The 27,057-nt window shown below is 42.8% G+C and overlaps 1 protein-coding gene across 2 annotated transcripts in view; it reads left to right on the forward strand.

Moving 5' to 3' along the window:
* Nucleotides 1-27,057, forward strand: part of LOC102942958 — a 122,855-nt gene that overhangs the window by 49,894 nt on the left and 45,904 nt on the right. For both annotated transcript variants that reach the window (XM_043542765.1, XM_043542767.1), the window contains 8 exons: nt 2,233-2,388; nt 3,835-3,928; nt 4,935-5,072; nt 11,807-11,958; nt 13,192-13,303; nt 16,667-16,716; nt 17,891-18,067; nt 26,911-27,028. In XM_043542765.1, coding sequence (XP_043398700.1) covers nt 2,233-2,388; nt 3,835-3,928; nt 4,935-5,072; nt 11,807-11,958; nt 13,192-13,303; nt 16,667-16,716; nt 17,891-18,067; nt 26,911-27,028 — 997 coding nt within the window. The remainder of the gene's footprint in view (nt 1-2,232; nt 2,389-3,834; nt 3,929-4,934; nt 5,073-11,806; nt 11,959-13,191; nt 13,304-16,666; nt 16,717-17,890; nt 18,068-26,910; nt 27,029-27,057) is intronic.

The raw sequence follows: 27,057 nt of genomic DNA on the forward strand, positions 1-27,057 counted from the left end.
AATGATCACCCATTACTTGTTGGCCTCTCCAATGGTGAAAACTGATTTATATCTAAAAATACATATGCTATCTACACTATTCCACACAGCTTATTGTTTTGTCTTTTTGCTTTCAGAGTAACAGCCGTGTTAGTCTGTATTCGCAAAAAGAAAAGGAGTACTTGTGGCACCTTAGAGACTAGTCTCTAAGATGCCACAAGTACTCCTTTTTGCTTTGTTCCTTAGTAATGTCCACGTATAGTAAGTGTGTCAAGACAATCTAATTATAAGACATGTAAATGTGGGGGAACGTGGAGGCAGGATGGATTCAGTCTCAATTTGGTTCTCTTCTGTTTCCTTTATTGCCACATTAACCTTTGCCTCCCACATTTCTGTCTCCCCCCCTCCCCCCTTTTTGGTTTTCTTGGTGTATCTCTCCTTCTTTGCCACTGTGTCCCCTTGTAACACACTCACACACAAGTAAATATATCATTGCATGGATTGCTCACTTGACTATATGGTGAACTAAGGAGCAACTCATTTCACAAGCTGAGTCTGTAGCATAAACATACCGAGCCCTTTTGGTTTTGGAGCTGAGAGTACCTTTATCATACACTTCCTACATAGTGTTAATTGATGTGTATGTACTTTTTAATGGTCCCAAATGTGACCTTGTTCTTTTGTATGTGACACCCTTTTCTGCCTCCCCTTTTCTTCCTTCTTTTATTTCACTTTTTTTCTATTCCCATAGAGCCAGGGAGCGTTAGCTACAGTTTAGAGGACTGGGAATTAGGACTTCTGGGTCCTATTTGTGGCATTGCCACTTATTCACTAAGGTTATGGCTAGACTGCACTAACTGTGTCACTGTAAGTTGTCTAGTGTAGAACATAGCCTAAGTAGCTTCTCTATGACTTGGCTTACCTATTTATAAAGTAGGCATAATATTTGTCTTCCTCAGAGACCCATTGTTATGACAAAAGGAAGTGTTGTTATCTTATTACTCTGTCGCTGTGTGTCCAAACATCCAACATTTTGATGGTCCTATGGGATCATCTTCCTCTTCTTCCCCTACTATTTTGTTATAATGTTTCTGACTGTGCTGAACTAAGGATTTCTACAACACAACTTCCACAGATTTTCTGTTCTAATGGTAAAAATGCTTGTTCAGGGTCTGATCATCTCCTGTCTTGACTACTATAATTTCCTCTCTGTCACCCATACCTCTTCCCAAGCACTATCCTCCAGTTTATCCAAAACATGGTTGACAAAATTATCTTCTTTACAAGTCAGGCTGACTTTTTCACACCCCTCTTTGAATCTCTTCACAGGCTCTCCCTTAGACACTGCATAAAACATTAAACTTCTTGTCCTTGCTTTATTTTTGTGTACTGTAATATGTCAATCACATGGTCAGTGATAAACAAATAATGAATATCAGCAACACAATGAGCAGTATTTGTTCTGGTGTCAATGAAAACATGCTAGAGGCTAAGTATCATTAAAATTTTAGGGAAAGTATCATACTGTAGCAGGTCAGTCCAATAGCCGCTGGCCTAATGGTCAGGCAGTGGCTTCACAGTTCTTTTCAGTCTGCCTGTCCTGGAGGATACCCTGCTGGGTTGTATACAGAAGCACTCAGGCTCTCTTGTGTGCCCATCTTCCCCCCTTAAGATTCTGTCACGACAGAAGGGAGGGTGAGCAGGGGATAGGGTCCTGACCCAAGGCCCTAAAGGGGTGTTGCAGTGTCCTGACCATTCACTGGTCCATTCGAAGTTAGCCCCCCGCCCCCGGGGCACTTCCTATTGGGCTGTGGCTCCTCTGTTTTGGGGCATGGTCTCAGTTATTCTACTATCTGCTTTCATTTGCCGGGGGACAACATCCTTTTCTTCAGGGCCTCTCATAGGTTCTTGGCCCCAAAGAGACCGTGGGGAATATGGATCACTGCTCCAGGTGGGGCCTTACTAAGGCTGCATTCGCTCTGCCTACAGCTCCTGGTATAGCCTGTAACCCCTTCCCCCATCTCACTGGGCTGGCAGTGCCCTTTTTAAACTGTCCCATCACCTGGAGCAGGGCCTCCCTGGCCCAGTACTGCTCGATGCCTTGCTCTGGTTTAGTGTAGGACCTATAAACCTCATCACACACATTAGATAAATTTTTAATAGATATTGGATTTCTAGGTAGGTATGTACAGCAGTACTAAACTTTTTTAAAAAATGAAGCGACTGTACCAAATATTCCTATTTTTGTTTCAGGATGTACAAAGCATTTGCAGGGGAGATGGGTTTTGATGAGTTCCATTTATACTTGAGGCCAGTGCACTTTGAATTTGCATCTCACAAGGAGAAAGCAGACCAGCCCCCACCAATATTCATTACATCTCTCCTTGAAGATGACAGTAGTGTGGACAGGTAAACCAGAATTTTGCTGTGTTTCACAGGACATGGTGTGATTAAGTATCTTCCCAGACAGCTCATAACCAAGCATATCCCTTAGCCTGGTAAGGCCCACTGTAAGTGAAGGGCACACACAGATTATTCATGCAGGAAACTTGAAATGCTGTGTAATTTGATTCCTTAGCCATAGGTAACTTTTTCTGCATTTCTAATGTAAAGATGTGCAGTAATAAAAGTGGGGGTGGGGGCACCAAACCTGTGTGGAACATAGGTAATTTTGGAAGTAAAATGGGTGATAACTCTCTCAAAATGTCCCTCATTTGGAGAGCTGGGACCAAGGAGACAGAAAGTGGTTCCCAGACTTCTACAAATAGTGAAACAGGACCCTAAAAACCAATTACTGGTTAGTCCATAATTGTGAATGTAAAGTTGCTGGATTACAGAAATCACTCTCCAAAGTTTATGCTACTATACATTGAATAACAACTTTAAATCTTAGCCTAGACTGCAACTGGAACCAACCCCTGCACAGAGGAGGGACTACTTGTGTCCCTCCCTTTCTCCTCTTATGCAACCATGCAGGTGTCAGGCCCTGAAAATTTTACAGTTGCTTTGATTTCACCTTTACAAACCTGGTAAATAAAATAAATTATTTTAAAAAATCAAGGGTCTTTTGGTAGGATGAAAATAAAGTAGGAAAATCCATTTTTCTTACCAGTTTCAGCAAGGATAATTTCTATCAGTGATTCTCAATCATTAGTATGTCTGTGAAGGATTCAGGTTCCCCTCCCCACCTGAATGATAAATCACTACTCATCTCCCAATCAGCTGTATATACTCTAATCCAGTGCTTCTCAAGCTATCTGATGTGGGGGACCGGCAATTTTTTTTTTCCAATGTGCGCGCAGACCAGCAGCTGATGGCTTGCGGACCAGCACCAGTCCGCGGACCACCACTTTGAGTAGCACTGTGTCTAATCCACATTGGAGACTGGGCTGCTCCAAACATACAATTCCAAGCAGCTGAATCTTCATTCCAGGATAGAATGTGCATAACTGAATTGTGGGCAGTGGCAAGCATTGTCTGTTGTGGCTGATGTCATAGTCTGGAAGACAGCACAGCATCCCAAAAGGTTAGGAACTAATATTTTAAATGATGCTTGACAAGTTGATTTTTCACTTTGTAACCCAACTCCTAGAGCCAAATGGGGAAGAATTCATGATTCTCTGTGTTCAGCCACAAACTTCACAGAACACTTTATTTCTCTCTCAAATGCTTCTGAAATATTTAGTAGTACCCTAATCTTCCTTTTTATTTAAAGAAGGAATTCTTCATTCCTTTTGTGATAGAGAAGGAGGCAGAAAATACAGAGCTCTTTAGCATTACCTTTCTTTCCTTCAGTTTGGCTTCTTTGTTGCATTCTCTGTGTTATGGATTATTGTTATATATTTTTTCTTGCAGATATATTCCATCTAATTTATTGTTAAGCATTCAAGAGATTGACAATAATCAAATTGGAAAATTTAGCTTTCATACAAGAGATGGTGTTATTCAGGTGACTAGATGCTTTTATTTCCAAAGGAAACCAAAATCGTTCACTGCACATATTATTTAACAATTATATTGCAGTAGCACTTAAAGGCCTCAATTAGCTTTGGCTTCATTGTGTTAGGTGATGTACATTTCTCTTACCAAGTTTTTATTATTTTGTGTCTTTCTGTGTGTAACAGTGTAATTTTGTTCACTTTTCAGAACTGTCCCTTGATAATATCAGTCAAATCCTCTGTATGATAACTGAAGGCCAAATCTTAATGTCTTTAGTGAGACACAATTCTCATTGAAGTCAATGGGAGTTTTGCCAAAGTATAAGGACCGATGAGTAAAAAAATAAACGAATCAGGATTTGGTCCTATTTATATATATATATATATATATATATATATATATATAATTTTTATTTTTTAAAGAATGCAGAAAAGGGTTTTTTTTCAGGGTGAAAAGAAAAAGAATCTCTCATTTCCTACACTATTTCAAAGTAACAGATTCTTCACTGTTAATCTTTCACTTTTTGCACCATTGCATTAAAACAATGGTACTGTTCAAAAAGTAGAAACAAAATTGTATGGTGCAGAGTGTCATGACACAGAACTTTCCCAGTCCTTCAAAACTTATTTCTTTCCACAATTTCCCCATCCATGACCCACGTTCTTTACCAATAATTAATATTAATATATAATTAAAAACCCATTGCAAACACCAACATGAAAATAATCAACATCCTAACCTTACTTTATATGAACCCCTCCTGTAGTCTGATGGCATCCCTCTCTCATAGCCCTTTGTATAGATCCTTGGTTTAAGTTCCTTGGGGAATACAAATTTATGAATGCAGCTGAGTGAAGTGACTTGAGCATTTAGCCACGTTTAAACGAATATGTACCAATAGCAGAATGATTAATGCCACTTCTGGAGATTAGTTAATGCAAGGAAAAATTAGTTTATATAACTTGCCTTTATGTTATGGGGGAAATTGCTAACACTTTTGTGTTTTCACCCTTTAGCTCTTGTCCCAGTTTGGAGTGGAGAACATGCAGATCACCCTTGCCTGTCAAGTCACTCAAAAAAATGCTCTTATTGTTGCTGTTCAGCAAGCCTCATTTTGTCACGTGATCAGGCCTACAAGTACAATGGACATGAAGGTCAGCAGCATTTCATTCCCTAACCCCATTGGGTAAGGTTTTGGGAGCTAACGTCAGGTGCAAGTGCTGTTGGTGCTAAGTTAGATATTAATTTTGTTTTACTTAACAGTAAAAATACAAAATGACTCTAGCAATTCTTTGCAAACATATTACCTGAAAATAAGAAGGTTTCACATCAGTGATTCATTTAATGCATATTAGTTGATCCAGGTGACCACATACAGCTGAAAAATACCATAGAAAAGAATCTGAGGCGCATGGAGATAAATTGGATGCAGGAATCACTGGATGAAATCCTATGGCCTGTCTTGTGCAGGAAGTCAGGCCAGAGGATCTTAGTGGTCTCTTTGGGCCTTGACATCTATGATCTTCTAAGAAGGGGATATTTCCATCATGTAACAGCACCAGCCACTCATGTCACCTCTCTGTAATCTTGCCTTCTGCAAATGGCAGCACAGTTGTAACACCATCTTGAATGGGAAGATAACCACAATTGTCTAAAGTTAAACAAACAGGTTCACAAACCATCCCAAGGTTACACAGTCGTCATTGTTCTGCATCCCTTGCTCGACAATGTTTTAATTCTGCATTTAAAGTACAGTATCCAGTAGCTGTTTTCCCATCATGTCTCAAACTGTTGCATGGTATTCCTGTATGCTGTTACGCAACCGTTGTGTTTCACCCAGAGATGGCTACATTTCAGTGATTGGGTTAAGTGATCCCTGTATATAATTTTAAAACTTTTAACATACATAGAGCTACTTCAGGATGAAAGAAACTCTATGAATATTCCCTTTATTTGTTTTCCTCCCCGCATATAGTTTGTGAGAGCTGTTGTCCACCCTTTTATTCTGGGGCTGATGATTCCCCCCCGTTCCCCCAGTGCACCCTCTTTTAGTAACTCCCACTTACTTCTTTTGGAGCCAGTATGCTGAGCAGAGCCCATGTTATATACTTTTACTATATACTACATGTGGAAAAAATGGTGTCGCATTTTTTCCACATCTGCCTCCTGATATTTTCCCATTAGGAGGCACCTGATTCTCACCCCTTTTCCCATGAGACTCTCATCACTCATTTTCTTTCTCTGTTAAAAAGAAAAGGAAAAACATACTTCACTGTCACCGCTTTCAGCCCTAGCACTTTGGCTGCTGTTGGGGCACCATGGGAAAAGGGGTTGCCTTGTGCTTCAGCAGTTTGCATGTCCCTATGGCTGGTATATGTCAGTGCTTCTGAATGGCAGCCAGCAGTGTGTTCTAGGAGCAGGTTTTCCCACACACTCATCTTTCCCCCACATCAGAGGTGAATGTAAGGGAGTCTTTGTTGATGTAAACTTATACTTCCTAGCCCCTGAAGCATACAAGTTATACCAGAGTAGGCTTGCTTACCAATATGTAACTTGCACACCTGATTTAGACCCATTATTCCCCATCTCATACCTGAGCACTATTAGCCCAAGGGAATTGGTATCCTGAACAGGGCTGGTCCAGAAAATTCTGATAGAACAGCTGATACTGCAAAATCTGAAACTTTTGCAGAGATGCCATAGTTCTAATGGAACGCAGGCAGGTTTCTGTTAGAGCCTGGGGTTCCTGGGCTTGCAGCTCCTTTGCAGCCCACCAGCTGGACTGCCCTAAAACTGGGGCTCCTCCCCTTTCACAGAGTGAAAATCAGTGAAACCACATTTTGAAATATCAAAATCCTTTGAGAAAGAGCTGTCCAGAGAGAGAGAATTCTCTAATCCTGAAGTCATTCCCAAATCATTCTCCTGCAATGCAATACAGGTTGCTGCTGCCATGACCCTCAACCAACTATTGGGAATATTCTTTACTTTGGAAAGAACTTGCTTCCCCCTATTAATATGGACTGGTCTTCCAAACACTTAGAACAATTTTACTGTCTAAAATTGTTATGACTTTTTTCTTTAGAAAGGCAGTGACTATGCATTTAGTTTACAGACGTCTCCTCTCAGCAATAAATCATTCAATTACTACTGCATCTGTTTCTGGACTAGATTTTACTCATTTACAGTCAGTAAATATTATCTGTCTAAATATAAACCTGAACAATTAATAGAACTAGCAGAGCAGCAGCAACAGCATAAGGCTTGGGCAGGTCATGCATCAATTATTCAAGACCAAGAAGTAAAGAAAAAGCATGTCTAAATTACATATATCAGCACAAAGGTAAAGAGGGTAAGTTGGAAACCCCTAGTAGGTTGTCAAAGTCTTAGAAGAAGTATGAGCCCTCAGGTGGATTTGGCTTTATAGTTGTTTAAGAACGTTCTTTCATAATCATTGTTTGCAATATTCAAACAGAGTCAATCACTCTGGTGAATTTCCATATATCTTTCCTCAGTACATGTGACCATAAGTCTGAACTTTTTATACTGTCATCATTCATAGGCTAAAGATTTTTATCCAGAGTCAGTACCTTTATCACAATGATGACTGATGTTGATGTGGCCCCCAGTCTCTCTCAGTTTACACATAAGAATAATGGTGGCCAGATATCATTTTACAATAAATATTTGTGTCCCCTTGTGATCCTTGCTTCTTTTAAGAGTCCCCAAGTGCTGTGGACTCTAGTTTTATTAAAGTGTCCCAAATGCTTCACTGTTACCCCACCAGTATTATCTTGGGTTTACATCAGTGGTTCTAGATATGCTTTGTTGCCACATTTTGTCAGAATGGTTGTAGTGTTCTGTAAAATGCCCCCATTAATCCTTACTGAGGGGGGCATGTGTTCTCTCTCTCTATGCAGCCCAGGGCAGCCCAAGCACTTCTAAAGAAATGTTGGGTTGTGTCTGCCTGTCGGCCCACAGTAAATTCTGCCTGCAGCAGTCAGAATGATCATGTCAGTGTTAGGGCTCCTATTTTCCTTGTTTTTTAACATGTGTTTTCCATGCCAGTAGCAATTTAACTTCTCCTATTCCTTTCATTATTCCTCCTCTGGTACAAGCTTCTGGGCTATTTCTTTAATTCCCGCCAACAAAAGAGGAAGGAAAGGAACTGATCTTGTTCCAAGCTCAGAGAGATTTTCATCCAATCTTCAATTTCTAGGATTCCTGTAAAACAACATTTGATTCTTCGAGAGATACCATCTCTTCAACTTAGGTGCCATGCAGTCTGTTCCAGACGCAGAGCAATTCTTGGGGTAGTCTCCACTTTCTTCATTATAAACAAAGAGCAATCCTATCCTCCATAATCACTGCATTTTCTCCAGGAGATTTCATGGCCTCCAGAGACTTCTTATTGGCATGCACCATACCAATTTGGCAATGTCATTATTGTTTCCTCAGGGTCACACATGGCCATACTCACTACCAGTCCAAGAACCTCCTCAGTCATATTCTCCTATGGTTCTTACAAATGTTCTGAGTAATCACAGTGGCCAGTCCATGTGTCCAGGGCACACACTTTACCCTTTCCTGTGTGAAATGTCGATCTGGGCTTTGTCATTCAAGGAAGCAGCAGCCTGTATTCTGAAGGCACCAATAGTTCTACAGGATTCTGATTTCATACTGATCTGAAAAGAAACCTTTTCTATACCCAGTTCTTTCATCTTTTAGTCAAGACAGAGATGCATCAAGTGCAAGCATTCCATTCCTGTTAGAGGAAGATTTGCCCTCCATAGGCAATATACAGAAAGCCAGGAAACCATCCAGCAGGCTCCATCTGGTCATATTGTATCATGTATTAGCTCAAAATTCTGGAACATAAGCAGTACATCTGAATTTCCAGACTGAAGTTCAGGTATGATCAAGAAAGCATATCCCATAAATTATCTCTTTGGTAGTGATTCCAGAGGTCCAGGCTTGATGAATGGTTGTCCTCTGTGTCAGCTCCAGAGAAGATGGTAGTTAGAACAAGAGTGAGCCTTCTAGCTTTGGGAGCTGATGGGTTAACTGATGTTGGTGCAAAGCACTTGGGGTGAGATTCTATGCTAGGACTCTAAGTAGCTCTGTACAGAACTCATAGCTTAGGGGGAATGGTAGGGCAAAAGTAGCTTTAAGCCACCTTTGCGCCCTCCCAATCCTAGGTTGTTCTGGGGCTGGAGAATCACCTAGGCCTGTGTCTTAAGTAATGGTAACTTCTCCAGGCTGCAAAGCTAAGTGCTGCAGCCCTACCCTGACATTTCCTATGCCAGGGCTTGTGCACTGGTCCTTAGGAGGCAGCCTTATGACTGTCCTCTGCTATTCTTGTGGTGGAGAAATCATTTGTGATGCCCTCGCTGTCTTTACGCAGCATAAAAGAGGCCAGAGATGGGGTGATTAAAAGAGTTGAAAGAAGGCATAAATATCCTAGAACTTGAAAGCAATAAAATTAGCTCTTCTGGGCTTCCAGATCCTGAGATACTCTAACAACATGACAAACGTATCTGTCATAAATATAAAGGGAAGGGTAAACCCTTTTAAAATCCCTCCTGGCCAGACGAAAATTCCTCTCACCTGTAAAGGGTTAAGAAGCTAGGATAACCTCGCTGGCACCTGACCAAAATGATCAATGAGGAGACAAGATACTTTCAAAAGCTGGGGGGGAGGGAAAAACAAAGAGTCTGTCTGTGTGATGCTTTTGCCGGGGACAGAACAGGAATGGAGTCTTAGAACTTAGTAAGTAATCTAGCTAGATATGCGTTAGATTATGATTTCTTTAAATGGCTGAAAAATTAAGCTGTGCTGAATAGAATGGATATTCCTGTCTGCGTGTCTTTTTGTAACTTAAGGTTTTGCCTAGAGGGATTCTCTATGTTTTGAATCTAATTACCCTGTAAGGTATTTACCATCCTGATTTTACAGAGATGATTCTTTTTTACTTTTTACTTCTACTAAAATCTTTCTTTTCAGAAACTGAATGCTTTTTCATTGTTCTTAAGATCCAAGGGTTTGGGTCTGTGGTCACCTATGCAAATTGGTGAGGATTTTTACCAAACCTTCCCCAGGAAGTGGGGTACAAAGATTGGGAGGATTTTGGGGGGAAAGACATTTCCAAACAACGCTTTCCTAATAAAAATAAACCCAGATAAACGTTTGGTGGTGGCAGTGGAAGTCCAAGGGCAAAAGGTAAAATAGTTTGTACCTTGGGGAAGTTTTAACCTAAGCTGGTAAAAGTAAGCTTAGGAGGTTTTCATGCACGTCCCCACATCTGTACCCGAGAGTTCAGAGTGGGGAAGGAACCTTGACAGTATCCTACATCAGTCACCAAGGAATAACCAGAAACTCCGATAATCTTTTGCAGTACAAAATCTCATCTAGCCTTTGTCTCAATGTTTCAAACGCTTGAGCAACATTAAAGCAGATTGGCCCAAATGACAGTCAGTAAAGCAGGCAGAATTGGTTCTCCACTCAACAAATCTATCTTTTAATAGCAACACAGGTAGGTTGTTCCTGAGTAGAGACATTTGCAAGTTTACAGTATTCCAAGGCAGATCAGTGCTTATGGAGGGAGAGCAACCTAATATAGCAACCCTGTCAAGCTGGCCAATCTTTCTTGTATGCATTCTCTCCCCTCATTCCTCTAATACACAAAACAATTCTAAATAAAAAGGGAAAAGCAACAGGAATTCTAATACCATATTGGCAAAGGTGCCTCTTGGTTTTGGACTGAATATAAGTGTCTGTTGTCCCTCCCTTTCTTATGCAGAAAGTAGGACTTTTCTTGCAGTGTTCTATAGTACATCACCAACTCCCTGCACTTAATGTGCAAAATTTGCTTCTCAGCTTCCAAGCAAACTTTTGGATATCCTAAGGAGATTATCTCTCTGTTGGGCCTCATCTTGAAAGGAATTCACAACTCAGTTTGACCTTGGGCACTAGATGAGATATTTCTACAGGTTCATGTCTAAGGATGTTGATTTAAAAAAAAATATATCCAGAGGTCCCATATATCCTTTGATTCTGCTTTAACTCCTGAAGGGCAAATTTCCAATCTACAAAGTGTTCTAAACCTAAAATTTGGAACATCCTTGGCCTATCAGCCCCATGTCATCAGATTTCAAAGAACAGGTAAAATGGTTAGATGTTTTAACCATTCTTGTGATTCTTGTCCTTGGCACCCTTATCTCTGCACTGTTCAGGCCCTTTCCAGTGGCACTTTCTTACTGTTTCTTAAAACATGCGTCCTACTTGCCATCACTTCATCTAGAAGAATCTTAAAGACTGCAACTCTTTCCTCTGAGGAACTGAGTATCATCCTTCACAAACAGAGTGCTTCTTAGGACGTCTCCTAGCTCTATTCCACAAGTCAATACAGTAGAACCTCAGAGTTACAAGCTGACAGGTCAACCACACACCTCATTTGGAACCAGAATTATGCAATCAGGCAGCAGCAGAGACAGAGGGGGGAAAAGCAAATGCAGTAGAGTACTGTGTTAAACGTAAACTACTAGACTGAACTTTCACCTTGTTTTTTTTTTTCCAGTATATTTTAAATATAGTTTTTGGATCATTCTTCTGGTGAAGCCAACAACCCTAGCATCCCCCATTTTCTTCATTGTTGATGAAGTGTGGAGAATGTTGTCTGATTATAAATTGTGTATTGCCTCTAACTTTCCTTGTCTCCACAGTTTCATTATTCTTATGCTCACCGAGAACGTTTTCTATTCAGCTTTCAGTGTGCCTGGTGAATTATTATACCATAAGAGTACAGCAGCCTCATGGAACTACAAATCTGTATTGGTTTAACAGGCAGTGTTCCCACTAGAATAAGTACAAACTGGTATTCTTAATACTTTAGGAAGCAAATTTAAGTTTGAAGAGTCAGAGCAGCTCAGCAAGTGGAAGAAATTCAAAATCTGGAAATGAAATAGAAAAACAGTCACTGGTGGCTGCACCAGCAACTTCGTACTCTACAGGGCACCCTTTAGATGGACACTGGACCATTAAAAGGTATTGTTACATCCTGGCCCAGTCCCTGTCTCTCGATGGATATTAATACATTTAAATGCACCCAAATCCTGGGCCCAAGTGCTTCTAAGCCCCCTGAGTCTGGTTAGTGACTGGTAACTGTCCCTAGCTCTGGGTCTCTCAGGCATACTCCCATGTGCAGACCTCATGTCTGACATCCTCCCTGGGCAGTGGGACCCTGCAGTTCAGCTGTCTTAAATCACAGAACATGTGGCATGGCCCTCCTGAGCCCCCAGATGCTTAGACTCATTCTGCCCTTCCCAGATCACCTGGCTGGGGAGCTCTGGTTTCAAGTTAAACCCTTCAAAGACAATGTGGAATTAAAGCAAGGAATACAGCATAGCACAGGAATACAAGCATAGCACTAGAGAGTTACAGATCTTTGGAAGATAACATAGTCCTGAATGCAGTCCCCTGCCAAGTCTGATCTCACTGTGGGTCTGAGGTTTGGTCAGTGTCCTTAGGCCCTGAGTGTCCTTAGGCCATCCCATCATGCCCTTTTGGCCTGGTCTTCTTGCCTGTGCTGGTGGTTTGGGTCCCCAGCTCAGAAAAGCAGCCCCCTTTTAATATAGTCTCTCTCCCCTTTTTCCCTGTGTAGTCTAGGCTGAGGAACTGCAGACCCACCCTCTCCCCAGGCAACCTTCTGTGTAGTGTTCATTGCTCTTATGGATGGGTGTTAAGAGATCATTAGAGTTGATGGCTCTTGTTGGCTGTGTCATGGTTAGACCTCTTGGAGATGAAAGTTACAGTGGAAAGTGACGGTTGTAAACAAAATGGAATTCACAAAACAACATGTAATTCCCAATTCACTCAAACATACTCCCAGTCTGTCACAGATATCCTGTTAATGTGGGAAGGAGACAAATGCTGAATTTTGGCAGGAGATTAGACTAGATTAGATGATCCTTGCGATCCCTTCTAACCCCATGGTTCAATATTTTTAAATATTTTGTTTCTATTTCCACATATTTCACTTACAATGAAACCAAAGATGTGTATTGCAAGTCTGTACTTGGGTTTTGTCTCTTTCAGCTACTATACTCTGTTATCTATGTGCAAAGAATTTATTATTAAATTAACTATTTTGGGGCATTGTGTTTTAACCTAAAGCAATAGCTGAGAGGCTCAGATTGTCTCTATTTGCTTTGCTTCTGATGGCTTAATCTTCCCATTCCCAGTTGCAGCTCAGATACAATATTTTCATTTACCATTCAGGCCTCCAGAAGCTTTTGTATCCATTCAGTTGGAGAAACTGGGGCCACGGGACATGATGCTGAACACGTTCATTCATAAGAAAGAAATCATGGGCAGCAGAATGCAAAACCCTGTAAGTGTGCCAAAGAATTATTATTTGAGAGAGAGAGAGAGATTTTGATGACCTTCAGCACTATATTAAGATTTTTGATAGCATTGTTTTGTAAGAAGGCACCAACCTAACTCTCAACCTGCCATTACTTTTAAGGAGCGGAGGGGATGGTCCAATGGTTAAAGTGACAGACTGGCAATATCCTGGACAAATCTTGTGGAATTAAGATAAACTTTGTTGAGTTAGGTTTAATACCTTATAGAGTCCACTGTGTGTGGTGTTGTATGCAACTCCTCGAGGAAGAGGGGGATACTAATGTAATTCCTCCAGTTATCAGCCTTTTGAAACCACCCTTTGGAGAGGCTGGCATACACCAGTTCATAGAATCATAGAATATCAGGGTTGGAAGGGACCTCAGGAGGTCATCTAGTCCAAACCCCTGCTCAAAGCAGGACCAATCCCCAATTTTTGCCCCATATCCCTAAATGGCCCCCTCAAGGATTGAACTCACAACCCTGGGTTTAGCAGGCCAAAGCTCAAACCACTGAGCTATCCCTCCCCCCGAACTGGAGTCTCCATGGACCACCAGACAAAGAAAGCATTTTTAGATTAAAAGCCTGGTTTTAAAGAGGTTCTGGGTCTTTGTCCTGATCCAGCAAATGGACAGGATTCCCTTAAGAAAGGGTTGGAAGAACTGGCCCTACTGAGATTCCATAAGACTGTGTGCCTGTCTGAGCTGAAGCTGTGATTAACTTGAAATCACAAGGAAACCCCTTGAGTGGGATGTTGATGGACTGCTCCAGTTAAAGCCCATGTTAGTGCTGGGGTGAACTCTGGTAATCTTATTAGCATGTGCGTATGTTCTTTTATTGTTTTTAGTATGTTTTCTCTGTAGTGCTTTTACCATAAGAATAAAACAGACTTACATAGGAAGTGCTCTGTGTAACATAACTGTTGGCAATCACTCTGATGTTAGCCTCTGAAGAGAAAGGAAACAGGCCTGCTTAGGCAGAGTTTCTTAATGGGATATCACAGTATAGTCAGAGGACAGTGCAGCCTGGAAATATCCCAGTCAGAAGGGTGAGAGACGCGTGTCTCCACTCAAAAGAGGTGATGGGCAGGGGAGCCTGAAGTCTAGAGTGAGTGTCGTTGCAGGACCATATAGGGAAAATACAGGTGCAGTTGTCCTGAACTATGACAGTTAGTGCACCAGCCTGGGACTCAGGAGACCTAGGTTCAATTCCCTGCTCTTCCACAGACCTTTTCTGTGATCTTGGGCAAGTCATTTAGTCTCTTTGTGCCTCAGTTTCCCATCTGTAACAGGGGGATGATAGACCTTCCCTGCCTCACTGTGGTGTTGAGTACAAATACATTAATGATTTTGAGGTGCTCAGATACTACAGTGATGGGGTTCTAGAAGTATCTAAGCGAGAGTGCTTTAAAATATATTACAAAGAACAAAAATAAAGAATCTGTATGGTAAAATAATAAGAAGAATTCTGTAGCAGAGAAGGAAACTGAACTTGACATGAGCTTAGTTTATTACATGAATAGGTCATCTAATCTCAGTTTTACAATTCTGTAGTCCCAGGATCAGTGGAGTTTAAAGGCTGCCTCTTGAACCTCCCACACTCCTCAGTTGTTCTGGGTACTTTTCCGCCACAGCTGAACATCTGACTATAGATACTTAGATTAAAACAACTGCAGATTGCGATTTTTTATTAAAAAGGCTAATTGGGATCACGTTTGAATATCGCCCGCTGGGATTGTGAAGAAATTTTCATCCATAATACAGCATTTCAGTTACATGGTATTCTGGTGAAGCATCCAACATTGGCTTTAGTTAGAGATGAGACAAAATACTAGACTAGGCAGACTTTTTATCAAGTCTCTCTTGTTATGTTACTTTCATTTTTATCAATTTGTGTTTAATTTTTAGAGGAAGAAAAATACACTTTGTGTCATAGAATCATAGAAGATTAGGGTTGGAAGAGACCTCAGGAGGTCATCTACTCCAACCCCAACTAAATCATCCCAGCCAAGGCTTTGTCAAGCCAGGCCTTAAAAACCTCTAAAGATCAAGATTCTACCACCTCCCTAGGTAACCCATTCCAGTGCTTCACCACCCTCCTAGTGAAATAGTTTTTCCTAATATCCAATCTACACCTCCCACACTGCAACTTGAGACCATTGCTCCTTGTTCTGTCATCTGCTACCACTGAGAACAGCCTAGCTCCATCCTCTTTGGAACCCCCCTTCAGGTAGTTGAAGGCTGCTATCAAATCCCCCCTCACTCTTCTGCAGACTAAATAAGCCCAGTTCCCTCAGCCTCTCCCCATAAGTCATGTGCCCCAGCCCCCTAATCGTTTTCATTGCCCTCTGCTGGACTCTCTCCAATTTGTCCACATCCTTTCTGTAGTGAGGGGCCCAAAACTGGATGCAGTACTCTAGATGTGGCCTCACTAGTGCCAAATAGAGGGGAATAATCACTTCCCTCAATCTGCTGGCAGTGCTCCTACTAATGCAGCCCAAAATGCCGTTAGCCTTCTTGGCAACAAGGGCACACTGACTTATATCCGGTTTCTCGTCCATTGTAATCCCCAGGTCCTTTTCTGCAGATCTGCCGCTTAGCCAGGCGGTCCCCAGCCTGTAGCAGTGTGTGGGATTCTTCTGTCCTAAATGCAGGACTCTGCACTTGTCCTTGTTGAACCTCATCAGATTACGTGTCTTTACCATGAGCTTTCTAAATTGGACCCAGATTTTCTATATGTCTGGAAAATCATCCTTACCCAGTATCTAGAAACTGAGATACTTGGATCCTGTCTTGAATTTGCTGGTGACGCAAGTCTTCTCCTAAATGCATTACAAGTTAGGCATGGTCCTGAACAGACATGGGGTGGCAGTCGAAGCCCCATCAAATATTTTATCAAACAAATTCATCAAAATACATAATTCAGTTTAGTATATTCACAAACTATGGAACCAGCTCAATAAGCCGACTGAATATTTGTGGGGGAACTATAAGTTGAATACTTTTTGGAAAATATCTCAATGTGTCAATTAAATTGTGTTTAATATCATATGTCCTGAATAAAAACTATTCTAATAATTTTGTTGAATTTGATTATTGGCTTGATATAAATTTTTACAGGATCTGCTGTACTGGCCAAAATCATTTCCAAGTTCATTCTCATCAAAGTTTTTTATGAAGAAAGGAATTAGACTGCTTTGTAATGTTGCCTTTGAACCAGAACCTTATTTAATACATTAATAAAGTAGCATTTCTATAATAGGAAATGTTGCTATATATATTTTATGGTCTTTTGGATGCAAGCTATACAAATGCTGTAGAAATGTCACTAAGAAGAAAATATTATCTTGTAGAATGAAGATGAAAAAATCAAAAGAGAAGTTATTGCTGAATACTGTCATAAGTGAGTACATCAAATATATACATTTCATTCTTTTTGTTTTTTGTTTTTTTTGTTTAAATCCTGTGCAGCTGAAATGTGAGAATGGCCAAGGTTTTACTTTGAAAAGGATCTTTTTCTATTAGATTACTATATAATTATTATAATGTGTTTTTCACAATTTTTTATAGTTAGTCATAAAGCAAAGAGAAAGAGGAAGGCTTCTGGTGGTTAGTGGGAGATTGTGGGGGAGGTAGAGGGAGCACAAGTAACATTGGAGAGAGTGTGCTGGAACAAATGGGAAATGGGCCATTCTTCCTCTAGAACCAGGATGCAAAGAGAGGTTGATGAGGTAATTTGTGGGTGAGAAAAGGTCAGGGGAGTGTCTTCACCATGAGGGTAGAGTTGTGGTAAGAGTAGTTTGCAGTAAATTGGAGAATGACCTAGTGGTGATGGAGTGGCTGGCTTTGGTCCACAAATAATTCTGTAAATTCAGTCCATGTGCTAGGGTGACTGGAGGGACTGAGGAACATGAAGAATCAGAGTTTCAAACCTGAGTTGGATATTTTTACACTTGCTTTGACTTGACAGTATTATAATTCTTTACAGCTGTAAGTCCCACTCTGACTTATATTTCTGACTATAGGAGTTTTGCCATCAACTTCAACAGACACAGGATTAGATCCTTGTACAAGATGCCAGTTTATCTACAAAACTAAACAAAAAACAAACCACCAATGGCAATTTGCATATAATTTGACTGGATGAGAAGAGAAAAACAAAACATATTTACAGCATTGAATAGACTGGTTTAATAAATTAGGTGTCCAACACAAACTCATGATGTCACTTATATTACAATAAGGCATAGAGGAATTAAGTATTAATACATACCTCACAGGGGTTGCAGTGAGCATTAATTCATTGATGTTTTTAAAGGGCTGTGAGAATATCACGTGAAAGGTGTTACAGCAGTACAAAATATTAAGCAGCTTTGCTATATGATGCCACTGTGTGTTACAGCATAGCAGAATTACTATCTTTAAATCTGATGACTTTGCAGTAGAAGTTGCCAAAGTATGTGTCAGTGTGGAAAGAGATTAGAGCCAGGAAGAGTACAGTTTATCTGGATGGATGACTCACTGCACAGTAATTTTTATATAAAGGCTATATGCTAATATTTGGTACCTTTTTTTAGATTGAGCCATCGTATGTCACAGTATGCCCTGAGAGGCCAGATCATTGCATACTGCAATAGTCTGAAAATCCTGCTAGAAGATTTCCCTGTCATCAGAGACAAATACTTCATGATTGGGCTATCCCAAGAGAAAAAGGGGAACAGAGACGCAAAGGAAAACCTTGAGGCTGATCCCAGGTTTGTAATGTCTTCAAACATTTGTCCCTGGCTGCCAGAGTTTCAAATTAGCAAGCAGAGATGAGAAAAGAACAGTGTAGATAATAGTCCATATGCACTTTGAGCCACATTTTCTGCCAGTGTCCAGTTGACCTCTGATTTTGTGCATACAATTGGTTGTGCCTGCGAAAGTCTGCATACAGGGAATTCAAATACTCCGAAGACTTCCACTAGCATGGATGGGAGAATCAAATGAATCTAGTTTTTGTCCAGAATGTAAACCCTACGTTCATAGATTCTCAGGCCAGAAGAGACCATTGTGGTCGTCTAGTCTGACCTGTATAGCACAGGCTGTAGACCTTCCCCAAAATAATTCTTAGAGCAGATCTTTTAGAAAAAATCCGATCTTGATTTTAAAGTTATCAGTCGTGGAGATGCATGGTAAATTGTTCCAATGGTTAATTAGTTTTGTCACTAAAAATTTAACTCTTATTTCCAGTCTGAAATAAAATCTTTAATTCAGTTTAGCTAAAGTTGTCTTATTCTATTTCAGAGCTAAGTGAAACCTGTTAACAAGTGACAAGTTAACAAGTACAAGCTCTAGCTCCGTCCCTGAACCCATTGGGATTAAGAACTAGCATCAGTTAATCACTGATCAACGACTCTAGTTGACTCCCTTAGCCTGGCTGCTTAGCAAGGACTAAATCAAACACACGATTACCAGATGAGCACAGTTCTACTGAGATGTTTATCCTTCTGCAGTTCATACTACAGACCGGTTGCTGTTCTTAGGGTTAAATGGAGATGTCTAGTAGAGAGGGAGAGTCTATAGAACAGTTCAGAAACATCCATCACACTGCAGGGAAAGACTTGTCTAGCATTGATTCTGCTGCTGAACGGTTTGGCCATTTAGCCCTCAGTGGGCTATTATATCGATAAGTCGTGACAGAGTGCATGTTAATAAGGTATTGGCTGATGCATTGGGCCAACTCCCTTCCACCATCCAAGAAGTGAGTCAATATTGCTTTTAGTTTTTTAGTTTTGCATTTCTTTAAAAATACTTTGTGAGGAAGTGGGGGAGTTGTTAAACAACATCTCTTTCAACTATGAAATGTAGCTTGTGGTGAAAAGAGAGAGAGTGGGGGGGCGGGGGTGGAGGGAATCAATCCTTTATTTAAGGTTCTGTGGACTACTTGGACCCCTTTTCACCCACCACCTAGCTCAGAAGCCTGACTGCCCTTTCAGCATTAGTTTGGGGCATGCTAGAAGACAACTTTAATTAGCTTGCTATTAACAAACAACAAGCAGCTGTTCTCCCTACATTTGAAATGGCGAAGCGCTCCCACGCTAGAAAGTCAATTAAAAGTAACTCAGCCGGACTGTAAACTGGGGAAAGAGTAATTAAAACTGTCCCTCTTTCCTTCAGCCCTCACCTTATAGCCCCCATCACACTTCCCAACACCACCCCCTGCTTTTTTTTGTCCACACTTTCTGTATGTCATTTATTATCAGTTGTATAATTTCAATGAAAAAACAAAACAGCTTAGGACCACCTTGTCTACTGTCAATTAGTTACATTTCAAAGAGAAAATCAGAGCTTCCATCCTACCTTAGTATTATTTCAGGAAATTAATTCTAGCACCTTCTTATTCTCTGAAATAAGCCTATCATCTATGTTTGTACTGGCCAGATACTTGAAGGGTGAGCAGGATGTGCACTCTAGTTTCTCATCACAGGAGGATTTGCAATTGGATGAAAAAAGTGGAGAGGAGGGAAGAGGGTGGAAGAGGGGTAGAAACTGAAGAAAAGAGAATGGTAGGGAAGGAAGAGAGAAAACACGCAGTAAAAATGAATATAAGATGAAAGGCCAAATAAGAGAAGAAAGAATACTCCTGCGGGAATTCTGTGCCACTGCGCAATGCAGAATTTGCACAGAATTAGTGCTCTTCTTTGAGTGATGGTCCCTATATGTATTCCAAACGCAGGTGTGCATGTGTGCCATGCATCGGAGCTGGAAGTCTGTCAGCAGCCATGTCCGTTGCCCTGCACAGTCACCTTACATTGCCACGTGCTCCATGAGAGGTTATAAGAGGCTGTGTGGAGCGACATGCCCTCAGTTCCCTCTTACTGCATGGTCAGAGTCAGAATCCTCTCTTCACGCTTGTGCACTCTGTGAGAATGACGGTCTGTGGTAGGTAGATAGATAGTTCTGTTTCCTTTCCCTTTGTACTTCTGTAAATGTTAGCTTAGTTAGTTAGTGTATATAGTAGCCCCTTACCGGGTTTCCCCTGACCCCCTTTAGGGATTATGCCCTGCGTTTCAGGGTTCAAGATCTGCACCTCATGTCCTCATTCATTCTCCATGAGCAACGAGCACACACGCTGCCCCTACTGCCTGGGTGAGACACACCTTGTCACCTGCTGCAATATCTGCAAGTTCTTCCCGTCAAGGACCCGCGACACTCAACGTCAGTGCCTCTGCAAGTTCCTCATGGCGGAAGTGCTCTGGCCTCATGCAGAGTCTGATCCTGGATGGTCAGTGCTGGCTGTGCACTTCCCATCACTGGCTGTGAGCACCCTGCCCTTGGCTTCACTCTCAGATCCATCAGCACCACCAAGACATGAGAAGATGCACAAGAACAGTCGCAAGTGCTCTCACGAACACTGCAGTAAGTCCTCATCACAGACCTCTGTGCCACACTGCGTTTCCTCTCCAAGCCAGGTTTGATCGGGTGAGACATTGCATGATGACTCCGCTGGGCCTCCCTTAAGGCAGGGGGCAAGGTGAAGCAGAAGCAAGACCCACCAGAACCACCAGTTCCTGAGTGGACCGAGGCTCCCAATAGCCCGCTGGAGTGCGCTACTCAGCCATATCTGGACTGTGCAGGTTCCACTCTGTGTACCCCTCGTCAGAGTGGCAGACAGTGGGATGTATCCTGGACGCTGGGTCAGATGAATCCAGTGGTCCCCACATCCCACCTAGAGCTGCTGTACCTGCCTTCACCGCTTCTTTTGGTCTCCCCAGCCACATTCACTGGCAGATGAGCCGCTCCTCCTCGGCTGTGACCCACCACTGCTGGTCGTGGTTCCGCCCACACCGACGGCTCTGCCACTGATGGAGGCTTCTCTGGACTCTGAGGTGTAGTGCAGACTCCCGGGCTCACCTGCCTTTTCTGGCACCCTATGCTCCAGGCCCGCAGTACCATCAACACCTGGCCTTCTGGCTCCACTGGCCCACATGCGAACCTTATCGCTGCCCATACCCACTGTCGTTGGCCTCATACAAGCCCCTCCGCTGGCTCCGCTAGTCTTGGACCAGGAGGAGGACCTGGCGCTTGATCCACTCTGCCACTGCCAGCACTGCTGACCCTAATGGCAGGCTTCTCCTCTCTGGACAAGACCCTGATCCCACCTCCCCTCTCCTCTCCTGACTATCACCACCAGTACCAGGAGCTGCTACAGAGAATGGCCCTTGACTTGGGCAACCCCCTGGAAGAGGTCTAAGACCAACCGGACCAGTTGTTGGACATTTTCCAGCCCTAGGGCCTGACGTGTGTAGCTGTGCTCATTCACGACATCATTCTACAACCTGCACAAGTAGTGTGGCACATGCTGGTGTCGTGCGCCCCCACGCCCAAGAAAGTGGAACACAGGTACTTCATGCTGGCTAAGGGGGCTGACTTTCTGTTTTCCCACCCACCGCTGGCCTCACTGGTCGTGCATGCAGTCATGGAATGAGGGCGCCAGCACTTTGCCTCTTCCACCCCGCAAATAAGACATTGAAATGCCTGGACCTCATGGGCTGTAAACTCTACTCCTCCACAGCCCTTCAATTCCACATTTCTAACTGTCAAGCTCTGCTAGTGAAGTACACTTTCAACAATTATACAATACCAAACTGGTGGAGTTCTTGGAGGTTATCCCACGGGATAAGTGCCGGCAGTTCCAGGCCCTGCTGTATGAGGGCTGTTGGACGGCCAAAGTCAGCCTCCAGGCCATGGTGGATGCGGTGGACACGTCTTCCCACTCCCTGGCCACGAGGGTGGTGATGAAATGCGACACATGGCTCCAATCATTCAGCTTTCCGAGGGAGGTCCAATCCACCATGCAGGACCTCCCTTTCAATGACAAGCTGTTCTGTGCAAAGATGGACGAGGCCTTGCATTCCTTGAAGGACTCATGGGCGACCCTTCAGTCCCTCAGGATCTACACAGCTTCCCCCTGCAGCCGACAATCTGAGCCACAGTTCCAGCAGCGCCCATACCTGCCATACCAAGCTATCTACACTAGGTACCAGGAGCTGGCCTGCTGGTGCCCCTGTTCCCAGTGCCCACAGCCATCGGTGACTTGTACCTCTGCCACCACACCTCGCCACCATCAGAAGACCCAATTTTGATGCAATGGATGAGCGCTGCAAAGCCCCCATGTCCCTATCTGTGGCCCCCTGTGCCACCTTTTGTGCACTGTTTCGCCCTATTCACCCACCATTGGGGCAAGATCACCGTGGATCCAGTCCTCACTCCCCCCACACCCTGGGACCTCAACCTTGTGCTGTCTGCCCTCACCCAGCTTCCCTTTGAACCCCTGACCACATGCTCCCTGGCTCACTTATTCATGAAGGTCCTTTTCCTGGTGGCTATTACCTCTGCCCAGTGGGTCAGCAAACTGGCAGCCATGATGGCTGAGCCCCCATATACAGTTTTCCGTAAGGTCAAAGTCTCCCTGCACCTTCACCCTAAGTTCCTCCCAAAGGTCATCTCAGAGTTTCATCTCAACCAGTCCATCCATCTCCCAGTCTTCCATCCTAAACCCCACGCCACCCCCGTGGATAGGACATTGCATTCCCTGGACATCCACGGGGCACTGGCCTTCTACTGGCCTTTCACGCCTCCCCATGCCTCTTCGTAACCATCATGGAATGTTTGAGAGGGCAGGCCCTCTCCTTGCATTGTATGTCCAGTTGGGTCTCTCAGTGCATTACAGAACGCTATGTGCACTCCATTGCAACACCGCCAGGCAGAATCACAGTGCACTCCACGTGGGCACACGCGATTCCTCCCTGGCGGATGTACCCTGGCATGAGATCTGCTGTGCATCAACATGGCGCTCTGTCCAAACCTTCACAGCGCACTACACCATTGATCAGTGGGCTGTGCTGTTCTACAGCAGGCCTTACCCTTCGCATCCTCGCACCCACCTCCAAGCTGATCATTGCTCCATACTCACCCGTGTTTGGAATACATAAAGGGACCGTCACTCGAAGAAGAAGAAGAGGAGATTACTTACCTAGAACTGGAGGTTCTTAGAGATGTGTGGTCCCTATTTGTATTCCAATACCCGTCCACCTTTCCTTCTGCTGTGGAAAGAGGGAGACTGAGGGCGTCACCCTGCATAGCCTCTTATAACCTCACATAGAGCAGATAGTGACATAAGGCAGCCGTGCAGGTCAATGGACACTGCCGTTGAAAGACTTCCAGCTCCAGCGCATGGCGCGCATGTGCACCTATGTTTGGAATACAAATCGGGACCACCCATCTCAATGAACCTCCAGTTACAGGTAAGAAAAGTTCTCTTCTGTGCAGAATTTCCTTTTCCCTGCAGAATTGGTGCTGCAGAGCTGCTGGATGCCACTAGAGGCCACTGGACCCAGCAGAGCCCAGCTCCCCAGTTCACAAATAGTCGACACTGCGGGGGGTAGGGGGATGGAGCTGGAGGGTTCCCAACAGCTGCAGTTCCTGGCATGCCCTGAAGGAAGGAGGCAGCATGCAAGAAACAGCATCAGGCTGTTTCTCCCTCTGGATCCCTGGGCTCTGCTGGGGCAGGGGGATGCAGGTGTCTGCATATGAGGGGCACAGTTAGGCTATGGAGGGGAGGGGGTGCAAGTGTCTGGGCTGGCGGGGCCCCTCAGCTGGGCTCTGGGGTGGGGGAAGGGGTGTGGGTGGCTGGGCTGGGGAATCCCTGCATCTGGGCTCTGGGAGGGAGGGGGTGTGGATGTCTGGGGGGGGCGTGGCGTGGCTGGGCTCTGCGGGAGGGGGGCAGAGAAATGGGGACTGTCACAGGGGTTTCTTTAAATCTCTACTCCTGGGGAAATTTTTTGTTGTTGTCTATATTGTTACAGACATAGTTGCTGACAGGTATTTGAAATAAACTACCAAAATAACCTAAACTGGCATGATTATATAGTGTTATTTTGACAAAATATGCAGAATTTTGCAGAATTTTAAAATATTGTGTGCAGAATTTTTAATTTTTTTGGCACAGAATTCCCCCGGGAGTAAAAGAAGAGGTTTCAAGAGAGAAAAATAAATGAACAATAACAGAAGAATTAGTCAAATGGGAAAAATTGAAAAAAAAACAAAACAAAGAAAAGGTGTGTCAAGGAACCTGATCCTAAACCCCACTAAAATCAGTGGAGACTCCCATTGACTTCAGTGAGTCTCTGGATCAGGTGCCATGAAAAAAATTGGATAATAAAGTGGTTACCCTCCATCTTTACAGTTTTGCCTTAGGTAACTTGCTAATGTTACCTGAGTATTAGCAATATTCCCTGCTAAAGGATAGGAAATGCACAAATGCTGAGATAATTCTGTTAATTTATCTAAGATAGTCAAACATTTAGCTGTGATGCTCTGAGTATCTTTCCCAGACCTGAAGGAGAGCTCTGTGTAGCTCGAAAGCTTCTCTCTCTCTCTAAAAGAAATTAGTCCAATAAAAGATATTACCTCACTCACCTCTCTCTAAAAAGATTTTCTGGCAACTACTGTGCGAAGGCAAAGAAAGAAGGGGGGAGGGGGGAAGGGAAACATTGGTAATTGTTTTTTATTATAGAAAGTCTGTTTTACCTAGTATCTTTAAGTTTAAATTGTGCTTTGGCTCTTTCTGAAGTGTGTGTGTGGGGGGGAGGGGGGCTAGGATGATGGGTGGGGTGGGGTGGAATTCTGAATAATTTCCCAGGTATCACCAGGGCCTCATCTGGATGCTATATAAGTTGTCTTGTATCTTTCTGAAAAGTTAATATAACATACCACATCATAGCAGAAATAAATGACGTTGACCTCTTGGGGAGGAGAGGGGCATTCTTTCCTTAACAACCCTGGAGAAAACACCATTTAAAATTAAATGGAGCTATCTGTGCATCAAAGAGGGGGGAAACAGACCTCTTTGATGGAGAGACTAAATATACAGACATCCACGCTATGGGAGCATGCTCACTACTGAGAGCATTGCCTTTGGGGTGAACTGCAGCTGTTATACTTGGTCTCTCCCTGCTGTTATGGCTTCCAGGCAATGGTGTAAAATGGAAGAAACAGATAAAGAGAGTAAACAGTAATGTCATCTGGTAAAGTACAGTTTGTTCTTATCATTCCTTATGCAAAATAGGTAATGAACAGCTGGATAAATAAATCCTACCCAAAGGTAATTCTCTCATTTACAACACACTGCAGTTAACCATTTGCTATTCCACCCACACACAGATGCAAGTTGTTCCTTCTGCTGTTTGACCTCTCTCTTTAATCACAATAATAATTAATAAGTATAAAACTCACTTTGATTTAAATCAAACTTAATCCCCCCACTCATAGGTGCTGGAACATAGGTGCTGCAGCACCCCCTGACTTGAAGTGTTTTCCACTATATACAGGGTTTACAGTTTGGTTCAATGGCTCTCAGGTCCCCCACTATAAAAATTGTTCCCTGCTCCCACTGAGTTTAAACCTCTCATCTGAGACTAAATTAGTTCAATATTGTATTTCATGTTCATGTGCACTGAGACAAGAAATGACTGTTTTGTTTATGTGGAAAAACAAAAAAATACATGATGCATATTCTAACTTTATAATTTAACATGTTCTGACAAGAAGGTGGGGCTGTCTACTGAAAGTTGCACAGGAATTTTAGCAAATATTCATTGTAGACTTTTAATTCTTATTTATTGTTGTAGCCCTACCTATTACTATGGAAGAAGGAAGTTACATTATCCAAGTTCTACATTTCTAATTTAACTTTGTTTACCAAGAGAGGGAGGATCGTAGAACCTTGAGAATCCCTGCTGATTCTCCCACATTATAACATTTCATCACCACATTGGGCCAACTCCTTCCAAACAGGGCTGGGTGTGACTCCCTTGAGCCTGGCTGTGTTGTTTCTGAGGCAGACAGAAGCAGTCATCAGAGAATGATGCAAGACAGTGCTATCCTATGCCAAAGCTGAACACTTTTATTTCGGGATCAAAGAGCCAATCCTACAAAGTGCCTCTTGTGAGGTGTCGAATGTCTTCAGTTCTCGTTGAAGTCAATGGAAATTGGGGCCATTCAGCACCTTGCAGGAGACATTCAAGATCTTGTAGGAATGGGCACCAAGCTCTCATCTTTAGTTTGTCCCTTTTGTTGTGTGTTGCTCTTTCATTATTTTGCAGGGCTGACCCATGGCTTATTATTTTTGAATAAACAATACCACTCTGATTGAGAGAGGCCATTTGGCATAAGTGACAGTTGTGTATTTGGTTCAGAGAAGCCTTTTCGCAGAGCATTCTGGTCTCCTAGATTGGTACACTATAAGGCCTAGTTGAAAGCCCACTGAAGTCAATGGAAAGATTCCTATTGAATTCAATGGGCTTTTGAGTCTGGCCTTTAGCAATCATTTGATCTCTGAAATATGTTTATTTCTCGCGGTTCCAAATCTTTGGGGTAAATCCCAAGCCCAAATGGAAGTTTTGCCTGAGCTAGCAAGAGGGTTTTTTTGCCCAAGTTTTAAGTGAGAATTACAACATTGTAGTATTTAGATTTAAAAATTATTTTCAGAGACTTTTATTTAGTTGTAACTTTCCGAAGTGACAGGAATCTATCATTTCCCCATATAACTCAGGTCATTTCAGCCACGACCACATCATTTGTTGTCTCCTGATGGGCAAGCCTTCCTCAATTTGTGGTTCATCCCTCACCCTTCTGAGGTGCTGATTATGTTTAAAATGCTGCCAGAGAAGGTTGGTATTTACAAACCTAAAGAGAGATT

Source organism: Chelonia mydas, chromosome 3 (genome assembly GCF_015237465.2).
Source record: "Chelonia mydas isolate rCheMyd1 chromosome 3, rCheMyd1.pri.v2, whole genome shotgun sequence".
Taxonomy (NCBI): Eukaryota; Metazoa; Chordata; order Testudines; family Cheloniidae; genus Chelonia; species Chelonia mydas.